The 24,544-nt window shown below is 40.1% G+C and overlaps 1 protein-coding gene across 1 annotated transcript in view; it reads left to right on the top strand.

Annotated features, from left to right (window-relative positions):
* gnb1l (guanine nucleotide binding protein (G protein), beta polypeptide 1-like) overlaps positions 1–23,837 on the top strand; it is a 29,344-nt gene extending 5,507 nt beyond the window's left edge. Inside the window, exons 2-7 of the mRNA XM_052032421.1 lie at positions 6,227–6,357; positions 16,197–16,322; positions 17,354–17,516; positions 19,462–19,560; positions 22,496–22,711; positions 23,556–23,837. Coding sequence (XP_051888381.1) covers positions 6,242–6,357; positions 16,197–16,322; positions 17,354–17,516; positions 19,462–19,560; positions 22,496–22,711; positions 23,556–23,822 — 987 coding nt within the window. The 5' untranslated portion in view covers positions 6,227–6,241 and the 3' untranslated portion in view covers positions 23,823–23,837. The remainder of the gene's footprint in view (positions 1–6,226; positions 6,358–16,196; positions 16,323–17,353; positions 17,517–19,461; positions 19,561–22,495; positions 22,712–23,555) is intronic.
* The last annotated feature ends 707 nt before the right edge of the window (positions 23,838–24,544 follow it).

Raw genomic sequence — 24,544 nt, 5'->3', positions numbered from 1 at the left:
CATGAGCTGCTATGTTCTTCTACACCATTTGCAATGCCCTCAGTTTTGCTGAAACCTCTGAAAGGTTTGGCATTACTTAGTTTGTTTCTATTTTCAGTTCTTTTACAAGATGTCAGCACAGATACCTGGAAGCACAACACTATATAAATTAAATTAATATTAGTTTATCGTTGTCACATGTGCCAAGATACAGTGAAAGGCGTTTGTTTGTGTACCATCCGGACATTTGTTCCCACCCTCCCATTTTTCTATCCTTATGACTACTTTTCCTTGTTTTCCATTTTATTGTCAGTGCTCTAGCACCTGAATGAGTTGCATTTCCAACTCACACAAGTTTGATTGTTTTCATTAGTAAAAACAAAATTTGTTGTAAAACCGTAGCTGGTTGTGCCCTCTCCCATTTCCCTGCTTTATCTCTCCCGAAAATGATCTAACTAAGAATAGTTTCGGCCTAAGCTGTTTCTCTCATCCTATCCACCCACTCCCATTAGTTATCTGTGTATATTTTTAAAGCTTTGCAGAGTTGTATGTAACTGTTTAAATGTTATGACCATCAGGTTTTTTAATAATTTTTAAAATTTTATTTACAGTGTGGTAACAGGCCCTTCCGGCCCAACGAGTCCACGCTGCCCATTTTAAACCCCAAATTAACCTACCCGTATGTCTTTGCAATGTGGGAGGAAACCCACGCAGACACGGGAGAACGTACAAACTCCTTACAGACAGTGACGGGAATCGAACCCCGATCGCTGGCGCTGTAATAGCGTCGCGCTAACCGCTACGCTACCGTTATACTGCCATATTTCCTTTCCTTTTTATTAATTATTCCCTTGCTATTCCTTCATTTAATATCTCAACAAAATTATGATGGGAGAAACCATATTGAATCCTCAAGCTATTTGATATAGGTTGCATGCTCTCTAGTCTCAATCTCATGGTAAGGTAATATTTCTAAATAGTCTTTAAATGGAGGGATAATATATAAACAAAAAGCACCGAGACACATACGCTTTCCTTCACATTTGCTTCAGATCATGAAACAGTAGCAGTCAATTTAGTGCCCTTTAAGTCAAATGGATGATGATGCTGGGACATAGGACTTAATATATTTGAGAGTACATTTCATTTAGAGGCTTGCTTCCCCATGTGAATTTGGACAGGCATTTTGGTTTTGGAACAGGTCAGGTTTGTGTATGCTTCAAGTTAGGAAGTATCAGGGACACAACATTAGATATTAGAACATGGTATTTTGTTTTGTCAAAATTTAAAATTGCACCTTTCTTTGAAAAGGTTTTCCATCAGGTACATAGTCTTACATTGGGTGGATCTTTGACATTAGCAGAAAGAATATGTTTTCAGGTCTCACTTACAGGGTGAAATTCCAGGCTCTTGTTGTTAGCTGTGCGGTGTTGACCTGTTTTGTGTTTAGCTTTTGCTGATGTTTCATTGCTGGCACTGGTTTCTGGCTTGTGGTCACAGGGTACGTGGTGAAGGATTAATGGTTGTGTGCTATTCATTGCAAGTTTTATCTGGGGTAATGTTAAATAATTAACTACTGGAAAATAATCTAGTCTGAAGCTATTTTCAACTTCTCTTTTTAGATACCCTGTAACTTTTCATATACTACTCTTTCTTTCATTGCTGGTCACTGAAGTATTTGAACTGGAAAACAGCAACGTGGCTTTCTCTGAATTTAGCAATAAACATCCTGTATGCCAACTAAATGTAAAATTCTTCAGTACTTGGGAACAACAAAACTTCATGCCAAAAATTTACAAATTGGAAGTAGAATTGGCAAGATTTGTACATGTTGACTTTGAAAACTTCCTCAAATTTCAGTGGGATCCCTGTTTTTAAACTTTATCTAAATCCCTGGCATACAGATTCCTCAATAAGTGCTCACGAGTAACACAATCGTGGCTGTTGGATTCTAATCAATCTGTCCTGTCTTTGTCAAAAATATGGGACTTGTACGGAGTCCATTCTGCTGACACTGATCCTTTTTCCTTTACTCTGTCCGTGCGCCATGTTTTGTTATGAATGCATTTTAAGAGTTTAGTATGCCATTCATCCAATATTAGCGCACAAAAGCTAATCAGTATCCTTCTGGAGTGGTAATTTGTGAAATAATGCGGGGGTCAAGGGTGTCATTGTCAGTCATACAGACGCATCCACTCCCGAGAATGCATCGTTGGCATGCTGCAATGGGACCCGGATCTTTTGAAGCCAGGAGAAATAGCCAAGCAAGCTCTTCCAAAGACTGGGCCTGATAGTGGTTTCAATTGAATTAGGGTCTCCGGTCCCTCAGGTGCTGACAGAAGCCTGGGCTCATGATTATTTCTGATTTAATAACATGAAGGGGAAGCAAGCTTTGCCTGATAATTAGGCCTAATTAGTGAGAATGTGTTGATGGACAAGCCATCATATGGTCACAAGGAAACAAACTTTCTTTATCCAAGGCTTAGAGTCAGATTACAGTTCCTGTGTTATCTGCTTCTGCTGACTACAAGGCTGACTCTTGGTTACTTCTTCAAAGAGGGATGGGATCCACAATATATGGGATTGGGATGAGAATATTGAAAAAGAAAATCTCTTTGATTCATTCTAACTAAATTAATTACTCCCTCCCCCCAACTTAAATTATCACTGTCTTTTAGTTTAAATTACAGAAGTGATCCAATTTCAGCTTTGGTAATGCGATGAATAAGAATCTTTTCTCAATTTATTTCTCAAAGGGTTCAAAGCTGCTTACTGCTTAATGCTGATAAGGAGTATTTAGCAATTGTCCGGTTTCGATAAAATACTGCTTTTGCTTTTCTGAACCCTGTGGATCCTCAGTGAAAGGAAAAGATAGAACTGGTGCTGTGAACTACTAATTGACTTCAGCACTCTTTGTTACACACTGAACATACAAAATGAATATCGTCTTTTACAGTTAAAGTCAATATGTTACTAATTTCTATCGTTCTGTCTTAATGAAATCTTATAAATTAAATCATTTGAATATAGAACAATGTGGTTTTAAATACATGTAATTTTAAATCGCTGTGCCCAGGTTTCTGTACTATATATAGATACTAAAAGTGCCTCATTGCTAATGGTGTAGCATGTAACATTAATTTTTCTGTAAGTAGATCTTCAGCCATGTCAGCTTTGTGAAATTAATTGCTTTGGGTTGCACTAAAATAGCATTTCATATGTTTGACAAAAGGGTGATAAGTGAAAGCCTTTTGTCAAACAGATCCTCAAAGGAGAAATGAGCTTGCACAAAACATACTTCCTAACAGTTAAGAGAACCTGACTGTGAGAACATCTTAATCGCTCAACATTTACTTATGAAGCATTACCCTGCACTGGCCTTAATTAGGGAGGCTGGGCTGACAAATCTGAGTGGTTGACAGATTAGCAATGCACAATTAAACCGGGGCTTCTTAACCAAGCAGTTTTCTAATGGAGACAGGATATCCAGTTTTGTTTTCTAGATGTTGCTGACATTACTCACAGAGGTCAGTTTGCATGTAGCATCAAAAATAAATCATGAGACTTATTATTTGAAGGAGAAAGTTCTTGTCTTCCTTTGTCATTCTTAGCCTGATGAACTAAATAATATCTTCCAGAAGAGGGATTGCGTTGGGGGGAGGGAGAGAAATGTACTAGTCTTGCAAATGGTACCTACTTTATCTGTTCCACTTAATGTGTCACGCTTTCAACAGAATAGCTGAAGGCAGGAAGTAACTGCAACTAAATAGATATGGAACATACCTGAGAACGAGTAGTAAATGGAGGTTACAGGCCCATCTCATGCAATCAGTGGAGGAGTTTGGGTCATGCAAGGGTTGTTGAAGCCAGCTGATCAACAGTTGGAACGGTGCAAATGAGGAAGTTCAACCTCTCAATCCAAGTAGCCTGTTGGAGCAAGTCTTCTGAGACCCTTCCTCTTGAGACTCCTGCACTGTTGGGCCACCACATTCTGTAGTTATTTTTTGATCCTGTATGATTTTCCTGCTTGATTCATTTTGAGCCTCCATTTGTCTCTGCCTTCAGCTGCCCACACTGGATTTAGTCATGTTTGCTTTCCTTTCATAGAACGTATCCATACAAATATCACATTTATTTGTTCTACATAATTGTCTTCAGGAAATAATAGCTCACAAAAAAAAGTGTTCATGCTGTAATTAGGAGTAAGGAATAGTTAGTAGTAGAAGTAGGAGATGCAGTAAAATGCAGAGGTATAAAGATATTCTTGGCATTCTACAAAGATGTTGTAGTGAATGTTTAGGATGGAGATAATTACTTTTATAGTTGCACTTCGAATAAAAAAATTTGGCTTCTGCCTGGCTATTTTCTCTGCTTAGTTTGAGGATTCTGTGAGGTACTATTTGAGCTGTTGCATAATGATCCTTTTCTCCGCTCTTTTCCAATTTGTTGCATAAAATGACATTAAATGCATGAACCTTTGCATACAGGCATTGATAGATATTAAGGGAATTGAGGGATATGGGGTCAGTGCAGGAAAATGGCCTGTTCATGATCCATGATCTGATCTGTTTTGGGAACAGGCATTTGGAGTTGAATGATTCACTGCGCTCCTATTTCCTATGTTATTATGCAGCGTTTTTGGAATTTGCAGTTCGCAATTATTTTCCCCTCTATATTATAAACTGGATTTGTGTGTCACATCAAAATTTGCAGGTGACTCAAAACAGGGAGCACTGTTAACTGTGAAGAAAGGCTTTAGGAGATCATTGGCAGGTAGATGGATGTTAGATCAAGCTTATTGTGGAGAAATGCAAGGTGTAACTTTGAAGGGGGAGAAGTGAACTGCTCTGTGATCTTTCCCATACATGTGGGCAAATATTCTGTCTTTATTCTGCACTTTTCCTAAATTGCATGGTTAAAGTCATAAAATCATCATATGGTAAATGAGTTTATAGCTGTATCTATCTATTCTGATGTATGTGAAACTTGGACTTACCATCAATTCCAAGAAGACTCAGATCATCTACCAACTGTCACCAACTGAGACAAATCAGATAGAACCATCAATTCAACTTGGCGAAACAACCCTGGAAAACATGGACCACTTTCCATATCTTGGAAGTCACGTCTCCTCCAATGTCAACCTTAATGACGAGATCCAACATCATCTTAAATGTGCTGGAACAGCTTTTGGACGTCTCCGAACAAGAGTCTTTCATGATCGTGACATCCAAACAGACGCCAAAATGTTAGTGTACAAAGCAGTGGTGATCCCAACGCTCCTGTACGCATCAGAAACCTGGACAACATACCGATGACATCTGAAGGCACTTGAAAAGTTCCATCAACGCTGTCTTCGAAACATCTTAAATATCAGCTGGGAAGATAGAAGAACCAACATCAGTGTGCTAAATGAAGCAAAAACAACAAACATTGAAGCCTACGTAATCAAGAACCAACTAAGATGGAGCGGTCATGTCGTTTGGATGAAAGACGAATGTCTGCCGAAACAAATCTTCTACTCCCAGCTTAAAGTAGGCAAAAGTAAAAGAGGCGGACAACAGAAGAGATTCAAAGACGTCTTAAAAGCCAACATGAAGAAATGTAAGATCGACATCAACAATTGGGAAACCAATGCCAAGGACAGGAAACTCTTTCAAACCATCATCCAAGAAGGAACAGCAACTTTCAAAGCCGACAGATGTGCAGAATTAGAGGAAAAGAGAAGAAAATGGAAAGAGAGGCAGCGACAACCAAAGCCCGATCTGCTATCTGGAACTACCTGTCCTGAATGCAGAAGAACTTTCAGAGCCAAGATTGGACTCATAAGCCACTTGAGAGCCCATAAATAGATCAACAGAACGAAGACCATCATCCTCGACCTCGAGGGTTAGCCACGACGACGACGATGGTGCTACCAGGGATGTCAATGATTTTAAATATATGTTATTTCCAATAATGCCTGTTTAGTGCTGTGTCCACTGGGTGACTATCCATTTACGTTTTCTAAATCTACACCGAATAATTGCTATTATTTATCTATTAGATGTTTTAATTTGTTCTAGAATGTATTCTGCTATCCGCGTGTGCCCCAAAATGTGTGAGCTATTTTGTTGATTCACAAAGCAAAATGCAGAATGTGGTTTTGATGCAGCAACAAACCGAGCCAGTGCATTGTGAATTATGGAACATTAGATCAGTTTTCTTGAACTTCTTTCCGTAACTTATTGGCTGTTTCTCTCTGCAGAATAGTGGTGACTCCATGGCCTTGCATCCCCCTGATCCAAAGTTTGTGCTTCGAGGGACCAGAGCTTCAGTAAACACACTGCATTTCTGCTGCAGAGATCAGGTGGACTGTGATCCAATACTCTTTTCAGGGTGAGAAGTGCCTCCTGCACCTTCCGAAGGGCAAGGAGTTTTGTGTTGAAATTTAATGCAAAAGTAGCATGTGTACGAGGCCAATAAAATGGAAGATATCCTGCAGTGTTTCGGTGTAAGGATACTGATAGTACTGTAGACACTCCGTAGTGTGAGGGTAAATGCAAGATGACCCTTAAACAAATTTTTCTGAAACAAAAGTTCGTTAATGTGACATTTTCACCATGTTTTCACTGCAGTGATATCATCAGGCTATAATATTGTTTTCTAATAGCCTTGACCATTTTTATATCTGTAGCATGCATACAAGTGACAGAGCGATAAACTGAGAGCATTTCTAGTTTTTCTGTCCAAGGTAGTTTTGTGACATAGGAATTTTGTTTATATATGGTTGAATTAATCCATATATTTGCTTTAGAAAACAAAAATCGTTGTATTGATTACTTGGTACATTTAATGGCGATGCAGCTGACAAGGTGGACAATTACTGGCCAGCATTATATCTCTGATGATGGCTTTGCTCTCTCCTGTCTGATAGTTTAACTTGTTAAAGCACCAGCCTGTTCTATTAATGATACCAGGGTAGTAAAACACCCAAGAGCATCAAGAACCAAATTTTGAACCTGGTGGGTACAGCAAAGGGCTGCTTGGAAGTGGATGCAGAGCTTTTAATTGAGCTTGTTATGGATAGAGAGAGTAGGCTGTCTTTGTTCAGCACCCTGTTGGGTTTTTTAAAGGATTTCATTCTTGGTGGGCTTGGGGTAGAATTAATGCTGCATCTCTAGTTGTCTTTGAGAAGATGGTGGTGACAGATGGCTAGAATATTTAAAATAAAGACTTACAGTCATTAGCTCCCTCAATGGTTTTGTGATGAGGAAAATATATGGTGAGAACCAACATTATGACAGCAGGAAAATTTCAATATTCTCTACTGTGTGACAGTGGTCTCTGGCATAAAGAAACACTTAATCCTTGCAAAGTAACCAGACTTATATAACAAACTGATTTTCTAATTGAAGCTCTGGTTAAAATCACATACAGCTAGCAAAATCTTTTTGATTCATTTTTGTAAAATTGACATAAATGCTTCCGACAGATATCAAGTATCCAGACCTGGGCTGATAGGTTACGTGACAGTTGCGACATACAAGAGCCAGGCAACGATGATATACAACAAGTGAAGATGCAACTATCACCTCCTGACATTCGATTACCATCACTGAATCGCCCACTATCAATATCTTGGGGGTTATGATTGACCAGAAACTGAACTGGAATAGCTATATACACAATGTGCCAACAAGAGCACATTGTGATAATCATCTGATAGAGGTTTGTAAGATTATGAGAGGCATAGATAGACAGCCAGTATCTTTTTACCAGGGTTGAGATGTCTAATAGCAGAAGGCGAGCATTTAAGGTGAGAGGGGGTAAATTCAAAGGGGAGGTGCAGGGTAAGTTTTTTTTACACAGAGAGTGATGGGTGCCTGGAATGGGCTGCCAGGGGTGGTAGTGGAGGCAAACACGCTAGGGGCGTTCAACAGGCTCTTAGATAGGCACATGAATGTGTGGGAAATGAAAGGATATGGATATTGTGTAAGCAGAAGGGATTTGTTTCATTGATTACTAATTTAGTTAGTTTGGCACAACATCGTGGGCCGAAGGGCCTGTTCCTATGCTGTACTGTTCTATGTTCTAAGAGCAGGTCAGAGGCTAGGAATCCTGTGGCAAGTAAATCACCTCCTATCTCCGCAAAGCCCATCCACCATCTGCAAGACTCAAGTCAAGACTGTAATGGAGTACTCTTCACTTGCCTGGATGAATGCAGCTTCAACAAAACTTAAGAAGCTGGACACCATTCAGGACATAGCAGCCCGCTTGATAGGCACCCCATTCACAACGATTCACTCACTCCAGCACTAATACACAATAGCAGCAGTTTGTACCATCTGGAGGATGCACTGCAGCAACTCACCAAGACTTCACCTTCCAAAACCACAACTTCCAGCAGCTAGAAGGACATGGGCAACAAAAACCATGGGAACCACCTGGAAGTTTCCCTCCAAGCCACACACCATCCTGACTTGGAAATAAATCGCCGTTCCTTCACTGTCGCCGGGTCAAAATCCTGGAATTCCCTAACAGCATTGTGGGTATACCCATACCTCAAGAGCTGCAACGGTTCAAGAAGGCAGCTCACCACCACCTTCTCAAGGGCAGTTAGGGAAGGGCAATTAAATGCTGGCTCAGCCTGCGAAGCCCACATCCCTTGAAAGATAAAAAACTGAGCACATACACCAAGGTAGATGAATGGAGTTAAGATATTGACCAGCCTTCTCTTTGTCAATATTTTTATTAATTTCAAATAAGAAGTACAAAATGCATGAAACAAAGGAAAAAAAAGAAAATGTTACGAAATAGATTATATTGAATCACACAAGAAATCACAATGCTTCATATTGATAAACAAAATAAAATCAATTGATATTGATAAGTTGGAATAATTTTATTATAAAAAAAATCTAACCCCACTACCAAAACCAAAGCTGTTTAGTAACATCCGAAAGATATAGTAGTACTGGCCAATATCTGTACATTTAGCACCAAATCAGTGGTTTTGAAAGTAGTTCAAAGAAGGTCCCCATAATATTTGAAAGATCAGAATAGATCCAGAAATAGAGCAACGGATCTTCTCTAAATTTAGATATGACATAACATCCTGTAACCATTGAGCATGAGTAGGGGGAATAGTTTCCTTCCATTTAAGCAATACGGCCCTCCTGGCTATAAGAGAAATGAAGGCCAATTTGTGTAAGTGGGAAGTCTCCAGAATTATATCTTTTTCTCCAACAATCCCGAATGATGCAGTTAAAGGATTTGGCTTAAGATTTATTTTAAAAAGTACGGAAAAAGTTTGAAATACCTCTATCCAGGATTTTGCAAACTCGGACATGACCAAAACATATGGACTAAGGAAGCCTCTCCATTATTGCATTTGTCACAAGAAGGAGATATATCTGAATAGAAATGCGATAACTTGCCTTTGGACAGGTGGACTCTATAGACCACTTTAAATTGAAGGAGGGAGTGACGTGCACATAATTATGAAGTATTAACCTGTTTAAAAATTTGATTCCAAGTTTCCTCAGAAATTGAAATCTGCAGATCACGTTCCCAAGCATTTTTACTTTTGTTTAAAGGGACCTTATTCATTCCTGATAATCTACCATAAATCTTAGATATTGAAGCATTATAGAAAGGCTTCAAATTAAAAATTACATCGAATAGGTTCTTATCAGGACTTATAGGGAAGGTATGTACTTGAGATTGTGGAAAATCTCTAATTTGCAAATATTGAAAAAAGTGAGTTTTTGGCAAACTATATTTAGTTGCCAATTGAATGAAAAAAAATTGAGCACATTCACTAAGGTAGATGAATGGAGTTAAGTAAGGTATTGACCAGCCTTAAACTAAATGAATAGGCTTGAGGAGCAGGATGACTCCTTTTGCTCCTATGCTTGATGTTTTAGGAATTTTTTGCTTTTATGTGGCAGAACTCATACAATCAAGTGTTTTTTTTACAGAAAAGTACAGTATAACTGAAGCAATTCTTGTTTCATCATGCCACACTGTCAGTTCTAGTTCCCTTACTTCTACTGCAAGTTGAAACTGAGGAGATTATGCATTTAAATGTCTTTGTTATGGTGATCTGGGAGTTAGCGTCATTGAAATGAATGAGGAAATCAATATGTGCAGCTGCAATACTCTTCCAAAGTGGAGTAGTACATGTTAGAACATAGAACATAGAACAATTACAGCACAATTCAGGCCCTTCGGCCTACAAAGCTGTGCCGAACATGTCCCTACCCTAGAAATTACTAGGCTTACCCATAGCCCTCTATTTTACTCAGCTCCATGTACCTATCTAACAGTCTCTTGAAAGACCCTATCGTATCAGCCTCCACCACTGTTTCCGGCAGCCCATTCCACGAACTCGCCACTCTCTGAGTAAAAAACTTACCCCTGACATCTCCTCTATACCTACTCCCCAGCACCTTAAACCTATGTCCTCTTGTGGCCACCTGGAGAAAAGCCTCTGACTATCTACCCTATCAATACCTCTCATCATCTTATACACCTCAATCAGGTCCCCCCTCATCCTCCATCTCTCCAAGGAGAAAAGGCCGAGTTCCCTCAACCTGCTTTCATCAGGCATGCTCCGCGTTCCAGGCAGCATCCTTGTAAATCTCCTCTGCACCCTCTCTATGGCTTCCACATCTTTCCTGTAGTGAGGAGACCAGAACTGAGCACAATACTCCAAGTGGGGTCTGACCAGGGACCTATATAGCTGCAACAATACCTCACGGCTCCTAAATTCAATTCCCCGATTGATGAAGGACAATACACCATATGCCTTCTTAACCACAGTCAACCTGCGCAGCTGCTTTGAGCGTCTTATGGACTCGGACCCAAAGATCCCTCTGATCCTCCACACTGCCAAGAGTCCTACCATTAATACTATATTCCGCCAACATATTTGACCTACCAAAATGAACCACTTCACACTTATCTGGGTTGAATTGCATCTGCCACTTCTCAGCCCAACTCTGCATCCTATCTATGTCCCTCTGTAACCTCTGACAGCCCTCCAAACGATCCACAACACCCCCAACCTTCGTGTCATCCGCAAACTTACTAACCCACCCCTCCACTTCCTCATCCAGGTCGTTTATAAAAATCACAAATAGTAAGGGTCCCAGTACAGATCCCTGAGGTACACCACTGGTCACCGACCTCCACTCAGAATACGACCCCTTCAACAACCACTCTTTGCCTTCTGTGGGCCAGCCAGTTCTGGATCCACACTGCAATGTCCCCTTGGATCCCATGTCTCCTCACCTTCTCCATAAGCCTTGCATGGGGTACCTTATCAAACGCCTTGCTGAAATCCATATACACTGCATCTACTGCTCTCCCTTCATCGATGTGCTTAGTCACATCCTCAAAAAATTCAATCAGGCTCGTAAGGCAGGACCTGCCCTTGACAAAGCCATGCTGACTATTCCTAATCATGTTATACCTCTCCAAATGTTCATAAATTCTGCCCCTCAGGATCTTCTCCATCAGTTTACCAACCACTGAGGTAAGACTCACCGGTCTATAATTTCCTGGGCTATCCGTACTCCCCTTCTTGAATAAGGGAACAACATCCGCAACCCTCCAATCTTCCAGAACCTCTCCCGTCTCCATCGACGATGGAAAGATCATCGACAGAGGCTCCGCAATCTCTTCCCTCGCCTCCCACAGCAGCCTGGGGTACATCTCATCCGGTTCCGGCGACTTATCTAACTTGATGCTTTCCAAAAGTTTCAGCACCACCTCTTTTCTAATACCTACATGCTCAAGCTTTTCAGCCCGCTGCAAGTCCCCACTACAATCCCCCAGATCTTTTGCCATGGTAAATACTGACGTAAAGTGTTCATTAAGTACCTCCGCTATTTCTTCCGGATCCATACACACTTTCCCACTGCTGCACTTGATAGGCCCTATCCTTTCACATCTCACCCTCTTACTCTTCACATACTTGTAGAACACCTTGGAGTTTTCCTTAATTCTGCCCACCAAGGCCTTCTCATGCCCCCTTCTGGCTCTCCTAGTCTCTTTCTTAAGTTCCTTCCTTTTAGCCTTGTACTCCTCCAGATCTCTAACATTACCTAGCTCTCTGTACCTTTTGTATGCTTTTCTTTTCTTTTTGACTAGATTTATTATAGCCTTCATACACCACGGTTCCTGTAACCTGTCATGACTCCCCTGTCTCATCGGAACATGTCTATGCAGAGCTCCACACTAATATCCCCTGAATATTTGCCACATATCCTCCGTACTTTTCCCAGAGAACATCTGTTCCCAATTTAATCTTCCAATTTCCTGCCTGAGAGCCTCATAATTCCCCTTACTCCAAGTAAACACCTTTCTAGCCTGTCTGTTCCTATCCCTCTCCAGTGCTAACGTAAAGGAGATAGAATTATGATCACTATCACCAAAATGTTTACTCACTGAGAGATCTGACACCTGACCAGGTTCATTACCCAATATCAAATCAAGCACAGCTTCTCCTCTTGCAGGTCTATCTACATACTGTGTCAAGAACCCTTCCTGAACACACCCAACAAACTCCACCCCATCTAAACCCCTCACTGTCTGGAGATGCCAATCGATGTTTGGGAAATTAAAATCCCCCATCACAACCACTCTGTTATTCTCACACCTTTCTAGGATCTGCTTCCCTATCTGCTCCTCAATAACCCTGTCACTATTGGGCGGCCTATAAAAAAACACCCAGCACTGTTATTGACCCCTTCTTGTACCCACAGAGACTCCGTAGACAATCCCTCCACAACGTCCACCTTTTCTGCAGCCGTGACACTATCTCTGATCAACAGTGCCACTCCCCCATCTCTCTTGCCTCCCCCCCTGTCCTTCCTGAAACATCTAAAACCCGGCACTTGAATCAACCATTCCAGTCCCTGAGCCATCCAAGTCTCCATAATGGCCACCACATCATAGCTCCAAGTATCGATCCAAGCTCTATGCTCATCCGCCTTGTTCACAACACTCCTTGCATTAAAATAGACACATCTCACGCCTGTCTGAACATGTCCCTTCTCTATCACCTGCCTATGGTACTGACTCCTAGCCTCCTCTGTTTGAGAGCCAAACACCTCTTCCCCAGTCTCTCCAGTACGGATCCCACCCCCCAACAATTCTTGTTTAAACTCTCCCCAGTAGCCTTAGCAAACCTCCCCGCCAGTATGTTGGTCCCCCTGGGATTCAAGTGCAACCCGTCCTCTTTGAACAGGTCATACCTGCCCCAAAAGAGGCCCCAATGATCCAGAAAACCCGATTAAGTTATACCCGATTAAGTTATGCCCGATTAAGTTAGGAACCAACAAATGGGAATCGTGATGCAGTGGAGTGAACAATATTCTGCTTTTGATAGTAAAAAGAAACCAAACAGTGGCAGCTGTTAACTGCATTTCCTTCGTTTGAACTTTTGAGGTTCAAAGAGGCAAACTTAAATTGAAAAGCAGATTTTATTCCAGAATGTGACTGGAACTGATTGAATGTCGATAACTAGCCTAAGCCTGAAATTTTCCTAAAGCAATAATCCAAATAGGCTATCTATCCAGCTGAAGATGCAGTCATGGACTTGTTCCCCAATTATATGTCTGTCTTGCTGCCCCACCTCACCAAGTACCACCATCCAACTGTTTTGAGGGTTGAACTGAGTGCTATTTGTAATCGACCTTTTGTGTAAGGGGCCCAAGCAATTATCCCTTGTGATCTTTTTGATCCAAAGCACTGACTAAGGATAATTGGTATGAAACAAGCCAAATTATAATTATCACTATTTGGCATTGAGTTTGATGTAGTACTTGGTCTGATGGAACTCTTGCTGGGTGTAACCAGTGCCAGGCCGCATATTATTTCAATGTTGCATCACACTATGATTTACATGGACATATTTTGAAACTGGAGAACAGGTAATTTGGCATTTTTTCTAAATAATTACAATCTTTTAGAAGGAAAGGGATGAACATGGTCAGGTTTCTTCTTGACTTTAGTATTGTCACAAACCAGCAACAAAAGAAACACACTGAGCATGATTTAGTGTTAAAAACTATTTTATTAATCACTACTTATGATAATACGTAAAATAAAAGTAAAAATGTTAGTATGTTAGAATTCAAAAATGTTAAACCTCGAACGTTAACCCCAAAACTAAACTCTCCGTGTGTGTGTGGGTGTGGCAAAGTCCAAAACTCCCAGTTCCGGAATGGTTCTTAAAGTTCAGTTCCGCAAGCCATAAGGTGAAACATGAGCAAGGGCTTCTTCAACAACCACCGTTGTCTGAAGATAAGACGTAGACGTAGAGAAACATAGAGAGAGTACATATGAAATCCAAATGTTCCTCGATGGAACCCAAACGACACTTCAGTGTTTACTCGGTAGTGACTTCCTCACCCCGAAAAGCATCCGAATCGTGGTCGTCCACACACAAATACCTGTTTCCTATTACAGGTCAGCAACAAAGTGAACTTCCACACATGGGTTTCAGTGGCAAACACAGTTATTGTTTCTCATCCATCGATAGAGAAAACAAGCAGGCTGGTGTCTCTCTCCCTTCTCTCTCTCTCTCCTTCTTCTGACTTCTTCAACAACATCATTACGTCCTTTATCTTCTATTGACGTAAGCACGCCCCACACACACATACACACACACTCTCTATCTTAAAGGGACTTTCACTGAGTCCGTAACAGTATTGATGCTCTGAATATCTTGCCAAATATCCTTCAATTTTCAAGAGGACTGGAAATAGCTCCTTTTATTCATTGCTTCTTAAAATCTCCATAGGGATATTCGGGACCGAAATAGTACACAGAATATGAAATTGTAATTTAATTTGGGTTTAGCTGCCTATTATGTTATCTCCTCAGTTTTATTTTAATTGTTTGCTGTAACATGTTTTGGGTATTGGTTTAGAAGAAATATTTGGCACTGGATGCTTTTTTTTGGTCAAATGATGCATAATCTGCGTTGACCCCTGTCACCCTAAAGGACCAGGGTAACAGAGACATAGAAACGAAAATAAGATCTACAGGCTGTTTTATCTCTGTCAGCAAAGCTCAAGTTCCCCTCCAAGTCTTGCACCATCCTAACTTGGAAGTATACGGTTCTTTCATTGGGGCAAAGTCCTGGAACTCCTTAATTAACAGTGATGTTGAACCATCTTCAGTACACTGACTGCACTGGTTTGAAGTGAAGGTCCTCGTTCACCTCCATGAATGCTGATGTTACCAGCATCCACCCATATCAGAACAGGGGAGTATTGACAGGACCATCTCCACTCTACTGCAGCTGGCTGAATAATGGATTCTGGCAATAGAAAGGAAAGAAGCCCATGTTTCTGACACCAACCTGAAATAGTAACTCTGTTTCTCACTGCACAGATCCTGTGTCTCACCTGCTGAGTATATCCAACAGTTTCTGTTTTATTTAAGCTAGCCTTGTCCAGACTGGTGAGGAGGGGCAGGATTAAAGAAATTGGGTATGATGAAATGGGAAAAGTGGTGATTAAAACACTCCATGAATATTGTCACATATAATATTTTGTTTTGCAGTGGAAATGTACTTTCTGACTGTCTTTTAAGGTCAAAACCTCATTTGCTTCTAGTTTTTGAACTTCTTGTGTCATATATACCCTTGACTATCCCATTCTGAAGGTCTGTGAAACACTCAGATTGTACAACATTGATCTACAGTATACAACGCAGGGGCAGCTGATAGCTTTAACCAGCCCACGCTGGTGTTCATGCTCTGCATGTGCCTCCTGCCATCTGCCCTTATATAAACTTGTTAAGTTCTTTTCCCTTGTGCTTATTTGCCATTCCCTTTATAATCACCTCAGTCAGATGAAGCACTGGTTTCCCTACATTCTTCCCACATTTTAAGTAAAGAACTTTTTCTGCATTATGAGTTGGATTCCTTGTTGACTACCTTATGTTAGTAGCCTCTATTTTGCCTTGCATTGTTTGTGTTGTTCTTTAATAAATCTGCACTGGAGTGGAACATAAATTTGTTTCTAAAAATCTAGCATGACTCTGTATACAGCTGTTGCACATTATTGGACATTTTGAGTCAACTATTAACTTCTGCCATTGAGAATTACTAATTGCATGAACTTTGTTTACAGAATTGGATTAAATGCGCAAGTAGAATTTGTTCCCCCCAAAACTGATGTACTTTGATCATATGACTACAATATTTCTATCAACAGCTCAGCTAATGGACTAATACACATTTGGAATTTAAAGACACGCAGGGCAGATACAGTACTGGAAAGTCATGATGAAAAATCCATTTTATGGATACAAACATTGCAGCAGAGAGGATCTCTCATCAGGTTAGTATGCACTAGAATTTGATTATTTGGAAGAGGGATGGAGTTCACTGCAGAATAGCTGAAATTCCTGAGAATGTGTATGTTTTAAAGCATTGGAAATTGGATGGTTTAGAATAACACACCAATCAATGGGTGCCAAGGATATATCTCCTGTATTGTTGCCCCAACTGAGATCAACTAAAAGGTAAGAATTGAACTAGAAATCGCGACACCTAAAATCTAGCTTCTCATTGGTAATCTTGCTGAATTATCAAAAGGAACTTCATACAATTGGATGGGTGAAAAATTTAATAAGTAATGATTAACTGGGGGCACATCATTTGTGTGAAACTTAATTTTTATCCCACTGGTATTTGCTCTGTTTAAGTGATTCAGTGAGGATATCAAAAGTTAGTTGAAGGCATTATATTTATTAGGCAAGTTGGTTTAAAATATAAAACTTAACAGGTATGTTCACTGCAGGCTGTCTGACGTAGAACTGTTAGGTTCTGGTTCATTCCAAGTTAAATGATTCTGTTAAGCACTGTGAATCAACTCACTCTCTGGACATAATCCAATGGAATTCTGCCCCTTTTAACCAATGAATATGCTGGAAAGTGTGTTTGTGCCTGTGTGTGTGTTGGACGAGATACTGTATGTGTGTATTGCACATGATGCATTGTGTATTGGCCATAGTTTTAGACTCGGCTCTATTACAGAGTAGGCTGTTGATGTACATGACACCACTGCCTAAAATGTAGGATCACATCTAAAGTTGTCTCTGAACAAGTACTGAAGGACTTGTGGCATCTATGGTTTTGTACACAGCTAGGATCTGCTTTGGGAGAGAATCAGAAATGTAGCCTGAAGAGTGACCTAGATTTGTCTAAAAGGAATGAAAATTAACAAATTATTAAGGCATAGCTTTAATGCTATTGAGTTTAAAGTTACTGCAACTAAAGCTTTGTTCTGATGGCAGTTTATTGCTGATATACTCAAGAAATGTGCTCAGAGTCCTGCTTTGTATTGATATGTTGCATATTTTCATCCAGCCAAGGTCGGGATTCGACTGTCTGCACATGGGATCTAGCAGAAGGGCGCAAAACAATATTGGATTGTATTCCTTTGGATAGCTACGGATTCTGCCAGTGTTCGCTATTGGATCAAGGTGTTGGCAGCTACCTTTTGGCTTTGCCAGGCAAGGATCTGTCAGAGGTAACTATATACTTTACTAGATGGATCTGAGGGTCCTATTATACGGCAATGCAGTACCCATGTTCAGATTCTATTCATGTAAATTGAATTTTCTATTCCTGAAAAGTCTGATCCAATATTAACTCCTATGCCTCAAATTGTCTCAATTCCTTTCTCCAGTTTATCTGTATGTCCCATAGTGTCTTTGTCATTGGACTAGTAATCTAGAGCCCTGGATTAATAGCCAGAAATTGGATCAAATTCCATCACAGATGCTGGGGAATTTAATTTTGCTAAATCAAACTTAGAACAAAAAATTCCACGGTAGTGTAGCGGTTAGCATAATGCTTTACAGCACCAGTGGCCCGGGTTCAATTCCTGCCGCTGTCTGTAAGGAGTTTGTACGTTCTCCCCGTGTCTGCGTGGGTTTCCTCCAGGTGCTCCGGTTTCCTCCCACATTCCAAAGGCGTACGGGTTAGGAAGTTGTGGGCATGCTATGCTGGCAGCGGAAGCATGGCGACACTTGCAGGCTGCCCCCAGAACACTCTACACAAAAGATGTATTTCACTGTGTATTTCGATGTGCATGTGACTAATAAAGAGATCTATCTCTCTATCTAAAAGAGTTAAAAAGATACAACTGTGCCTTGTTAATTTTGTAGCTGACCTCACATTTAATAACACTTTGTGAATGAACATAAATGCCCAGAGCATGCTCTGGATGCACTGACTAATTTGGTGAAGAACTGGGCCTTTCTCTTCAGTTGGCATAAAGAAAGACTTGCATTGATATTGGGTCTTTCATACCATAGGACATCCTAGAGCACATTACTGCCACTGAAGTATTTTTAAAGTGCAGCCACCGTTGATAGGAATAGGATCTCTGTGAAGAACCATTCATTGGTAAATTGGTTTATTATTGCCACATGTACCGAGGTACAGTGAAAAACTTTGCTTTGCATGTCATACAGATCATTTCATTACACCAGTGTATCGAGGTAGTACAAGGGAAAACAATAACAGAATGCAGAATAAAATGTTACAGTTACAGAGAAAGGGCAGACAATAAGGTGCAAGGCCATAACGAGGTAGATTGTGAGGTCAAGAATCCATTTTATCATACTAGGAGACCGTTCAATAGTCTGATAACAGCAGGATAAAAGCTGTCCTTGACCCTGGTAGTACGTGCTTTCAGGCTTTTGTATCTTCTGCCCGATTGGAGGGGGGAAGAAGAAAAAAAAGTTAATACTAGTTATGGAGTAACTCTCCACCATTTATGTGGCAATAAAAGTGCAGTATGTTTTTCATTCTAATGTTGGAATTTTGCAACAAAATTAATCTGATTTGCGTGCATACATATTATAACTGGATAGAGCATTTGCTCTGCAAGATTATACATGACATTTTAAATATGGAATAATTAGATAGTGATCAATTACAATAGGCAAAATGAAAGCATTGTCTCCACTGTTGCGTTGGATTGCCAGATTAGCAGCTTTTCACTTATGGTTAGTACTTCTTTGCATGTGTTATACCTCCAATAAACTCTTGTCGTTTGCAATCCAAATCACAAGAGTTTATCGGTGATGGATTTACTATTTGAGATGCCAAATGGTAAATCCATCACTTTTGACAGATAATGTTTCTGGTTGACCTTTTTTTTAAAGAAGAATAATTGCAGTTGGATATTCCATTTGAAGCTTTTGGAACTCTGCACTAAAGTAAAGCAATTTATTTATATTGAGAAAACAACGAAAATATTGAATGAGACACGGTGGAGGTAATTGGTATCTCGGTTACTGACAATGCAGTTTTATCTTCCACTGAGAAAATATGAGACAACTTGGAGTTTTTGTAATTATTGCCAAATTGTTGCCCATGGCTTTCTATGTGGGCTAGAACCTGTACGCCTGGCATAACATTGAATTAATTGTGTTTATTTCTTTTACCTCCTGCTTAAAATATAGGTGAAGGTTATAGATCTACCTAATAAGACGCCAGTGTGGACCCTAAAGCCGCCAGCAGATGCTAAACTGGGCATGCCCATGTGTCTGAAACTCTGGCAGGTAATACACACCGAATGTGTTGCAGAAATCTGAGCACTGACTCATTTTGCCTTGAGCATGTGATTCATGTTTTGATCAGGTGCCTTATTTGTTTTCTCTTCAGCCTGTCTCCGATTCACCTGGAAAACTGTAATTTTTCGGAACACAGATGCACATAGTATTGCAGACAGTCGAATAGCAGGCGCTGTTTATTTTGTGCAAGTGCGTGGGTGGGGGTGGGGAGCTTGGTTGTTGGCTGAGAAGTTTGGCACTTTGTCAATGTCGCAAACAGGAAATAATAATATTGACTTTAGACTATATTGTAATTAACAAGACACTCCTTCAAAAAGATGTTTAATTACAAAGCTACTGGTTAAGTACCTTCAATAATAATGATTCTATATTTCAGTGAGATCTGGAACAATTGTAGATGGTCTAGCTCTCTATACCTAACGGATTGATTATAAATGGTATATATGGGAAAGCCAACATTACAGCCAAGTGAATATTTATTTCTAAAATTACCCAAATTAACTTGGGACATTGTTGACAAATGTTTCTTATAACATTTTATTAACTTGGTATTGGTATTGATAACTCATAGTAATTACAATATAACAGGAAGAAAAATTACTTGATGGCAAAACTGAAAATGCCAGCAGTGGCTTTCCTTTTGATGTATCTTCCTGTTTTTATATCATTGAAGTCTCTCTCAGGCTTGTAGAAAAAGGAATTTGTTACACATCTCATTTAGCATCTTTTCAAAGCACTATCCTATGGGATTTGATGCAGTGTTGCTGATGGTCATTGATGTAGCCTTTGACTTTTTCCATCCATCTCAGCTGGTTTCTGTGTCTCTTGGACGGTTCTTAATGCTCCACACCTGTTGTACGGAGTATCCTTCGCCCTGACGTGACCTTTACCAGTATTTATTGTGGAAAAATGTGCACTTATTAAGCAATTTATTTAAACATTTATTTTTGTCCAAAATTTGAACTTATTTGGGGGAAAACAAACTTTTTTAATAACTGTCGTTTCTATAAAATCCATTATACGCCTAATAATCCACAATGCATTGCAATTTATTAAATAAGGGTAAAATATAACTAATGTTTTCTCTGCAGAATCTTGATTTGGACCAGGAAACATTATGAAAAGGGACAATGGGAATGGAGAGAAGAAACCAGAAATGAATTAGCATAAACAGGGGGTAGCATAAGCAGTCCAGGAGAGCATCTGTGAAGTAATCAAAATACATCAGAAGAAATAGTAACATTAATTAATGGGGTAATGGGGGAGAAACTAGACAGGTTAAAGGTGAAGAACAGAAAACAAAGAGAGAAACAATCATTTTCAAGATATTCACAATAATTCTTGCTCTATAAGCACTATGTATGTGACGTTATCAAACATAATGCAAACTCTGATAATCTGGCACGCTCAGGATTTTGTTGGTGCCGGCCTAGCAGATCTTTCCAAACAAATACTTGTTCTTTCTATTAATATCCCAATACATTTTAAATTCACTTTTTATAGATGTTACACAGTATTAGAATTAATTTTGGAGTGAGCACATTAAGCTCCAAGGGAATGTGGGACCCAGGGCTTGACTGAATTGCAAGGAACTTGGGAACTGAAGCTCTGGTGGGTTTCAAGAGAGTATAGGAACCAGAGCCCTGGTTAATTTCAAGGGGCATAGGAACTGTGGCCCCAATGAGTTTCAAAGGGGCGTGGGAATTCAGGCACTGGTTTATTTCAAAGAGGCATGGCAACTGTTGCCCTGGTGGGCATGTGGGAACTGTGGCCCTGGTTAATTTCTGGGGGTGTAAGAACTGTGGCCCTGGTTAATTTCAGGAGTTGTGGGAACTGGGGCCCTGGTTAATTTCAGGAGTTGTGGGAACTGGGGCAGTGGTTAATTTCAGGGGGTGTGGGAACTGGGGCCCTGGTTAATTTCAGGAGTTGTGGGAACTGGGGCCCTGGTTAATTTCAGGGGGTGTGGGAACTGGGGCCCTGGTTAATTTCAGGAGTTGTGGGAACTGGGGCCCTGGTTAATTTCAGGAGTTGTGGGAACTGGGGCCCTGGTCAATTTTAGGGGGTGTGGGAACTGGGGCCCTGGTCAATTTTAGGGGGTGTGGGAACTGGGGCCCTGGTTAATTTCAGGGGGTGTTGGAACTGGGGCCCTAGTTAATTTCAGGGGGTGTTGGAACTGGGGCCCTGGTCAATTTTAGGGGGTGTGGGAACTGGGGCCCTGGTTAATTTTAGGGGGTGTGGGAACTGGGGCCCTGGTTAATTTCAGGGGGTGTTGGAACTGGGGCACTGGTCAATTTCAGGAGTTGTGGGAACTGGGGCCCCAGTAAATTTCAAGGGATCATGGGAACTGTGACCCTGGTTAATTTCAGGGGGTGTGGAACTGGGGCATCGGTAAGTTTCAAGGGGTCGCAGGAAGCATCACCTGGTGCCAGATGCGAAACCGTCAAGATTGCCAAACAGTTGGATAGTGGAATATCAGTGTTTTATTGAATGGTCATTTGTGATTAAAAGCACACAAAATGGAATTATCTTTAAATCTGTGGTCTGATAATAACTTCTGCAGTGATGATGGTGGTAATAACTTTGATCTTGTATGAAGATAGCAGTAAATTCACAAATAATGAACACATGTACCATTTAAGCTGGATTTAATAAAAGTTTTGAATGCATCCAGTTGAGAATAGCTAGAACATAGGAACAAGAATAGGCTCCTTGAGCTTGTTTCACCCTTCTTAATACTCAAAACTCTGCAATGAGTTGCCAGATGAGATTTTATGCTCCATCTGTATTATTTTCTGGTAATACTGTGAGAACTGTTGGTTGTTTTACTTTTAAATTTTTAAGGTTTAACTGCAGCAAAGATCGGAATTTGTCAATGCACATTACATGCTGCATTACCATCTCTTTCTCTGCTTTTTCTGACTAGCCTCTCTCCTGTTCTCGGCCTTTGATATTGATTGGATACGAGGACGGATCTGTGACCCTCTGGGACCTATCGGAAAAGAAAATGTTGAGCCGTCTCACCTGCCACAAAGAGCCAATCATGTGTCTTGACTTTGATCCGGAGAAGGTCAAGGGTATCTCTGGCTCGTCAGAAAAAGTTCTAGGCTCTTGGAGCCTTGACAAGCAACAGAACCTTAAGGTCAGCAACGGTGATCTGTACGCCATTTATTAGGGTTTGCACCAACGGTCTGATATGCTGAAAAAATATTTAGTCATGAAGAGGAGTTGTTGCAGATCAAGCTAATTAATCATGTACCATTTGCAATATTTGTAGCCAGAGCATGTTATCTCAATTGTCAATCTAGCAGGTACTAAAATTATAACCTGTTTTATGTTCTGTGTCTTATAAAGTCAATAGAGCTGATCTGTTATAACAGTAACTTATTGAGCCAGGTTGGCATATGGATCAAAGTAAAGCTAAAGATGAGGAGTGATTCTGAGCATGATAGCTTGCATTTCATGTCTTGCCTGTATTTGGCTGCCCATTCTCTTTAGTATATTGACCTATTAACAAAACAAGCAGTAGAACACAATCTATAGGATATCACATATCTGTCGCATTATTCATCACAATGAAGGGCATTGCTACATTATGTTCAGGTGCTTACAGTTAAAGATCAAGTCTAAGAGCTTTAGTGTTACATTTTCCAAGATATGACTGTATTTAATCAAGCTGCAACTTGTTCCAGTTCCCTGAGGTAAAAATATTCTGGCTAAATTGTGATTGTCTGTTACTGTGCTCCAGCGTACAATATGTCTAAAATTGGAATAATTGCACAAAGATTATTATAGTTGAAATCTAGAAACCAAATCCCGCAGAAATTATTGTGTTAATTATTAATATCGTACATATCAAATTTTAGAAAAGAACTACAATTAAAATGCATAAAAGTAGTTGAAACAAAGTAGAAATAACTTGGGCAAAAATATACCTTGAAAGTATGACCAAAGAAAAGCTAATTATTTCCAACTTAATTCCTCAGCTGCAGAAAATGGTAGAGTTAGTCAATGCTGGGATAGCTCACGCTTGCCTTCGTCAAGACAAGAAGATAATAGCCACAGCCGGTTGGGATCATCGGGTCCGTATCTTTGGCTGGAAAAAGCTGAAGCCCCTGGCTGTCCTACTGTACCACACAGCAAGCATCCACTGCGTGACATTCTCCGACCATGCCGTTCTAAGTGAAAGATTAATGGCTGCAGGATCTAAAGACCAGCGTATTAGCTTATGGTCTCTTTACAATGAACCATGAAAGAGCTAATTTTCATGAGGCATCATCTGTGTTCTCATTAAGCTGGTGTCTGTGTGGGCATTATGGTTTGATTGGTGATGGATGTCAGTGTTGGACACAATTTGTACAGTATTCCGTTACAGTAATATTGTAATAGAATATTATTGTAATATTCTATTACAAAAATATTTTAATTTGAACTGTCTCCTGTTGAATCAATATTTAAAGAAAAACAGCATTCATACAATAGTTTTTATGGCTTTGTGGCGTACCAAGCCACTTCACAGCCAATAAATTATTTCTCTAAAGTTATCATTGTTGTTCTGAAGACAAATGCGGCAGCTGATTTTCACATCACAAGGACCTACAAATATCACTAACGTGAATGATCAGTACATTGTTTTCAGATCTTTTTTTGTAGGGGGATAAACGTTTAAAGCAATCACTACTTTGAAAAGCGCCATGGGATTTTTTAAATAGAATTAACCTACATGTAGTGCCATCTTGCATTCTCTGCCACTGCTTTTAGATTCTGCAACAACTTGTCGCTACAGAGTTAATGTTAAAAATGAGATTACCTCTGATACCTCATGAGAGTTTATTGTGTTTAACAAACTGCTTCCTTTGTAAAGGAGATAGAGGTCTTGCATTTTGGCATAAACAACTTCCATTTATGTAGTGCCTTTAATAGCAAAATGCCCCAAGGCACCTCAGGAGTGTTGTAATAAAATTTAACACCAAAG

Source organism: Pristis pectinata, chromosome 17 (genome assembly GCF_009764475.1).
Source record: "Pristis pectinata isolate sPriPec2 chromosome 17, sPriPec2.1.pri, whole genome shotgun sequence".
NCBI lineage: Eukaryota > Metazoa > Chordata > Chondrichthyes > Rhinopristiformes > Pristidae > Pristis > Pristis pectinata.
This window is presented reverse-complemented; position numbering and strand designations above follow the sequence as displayed.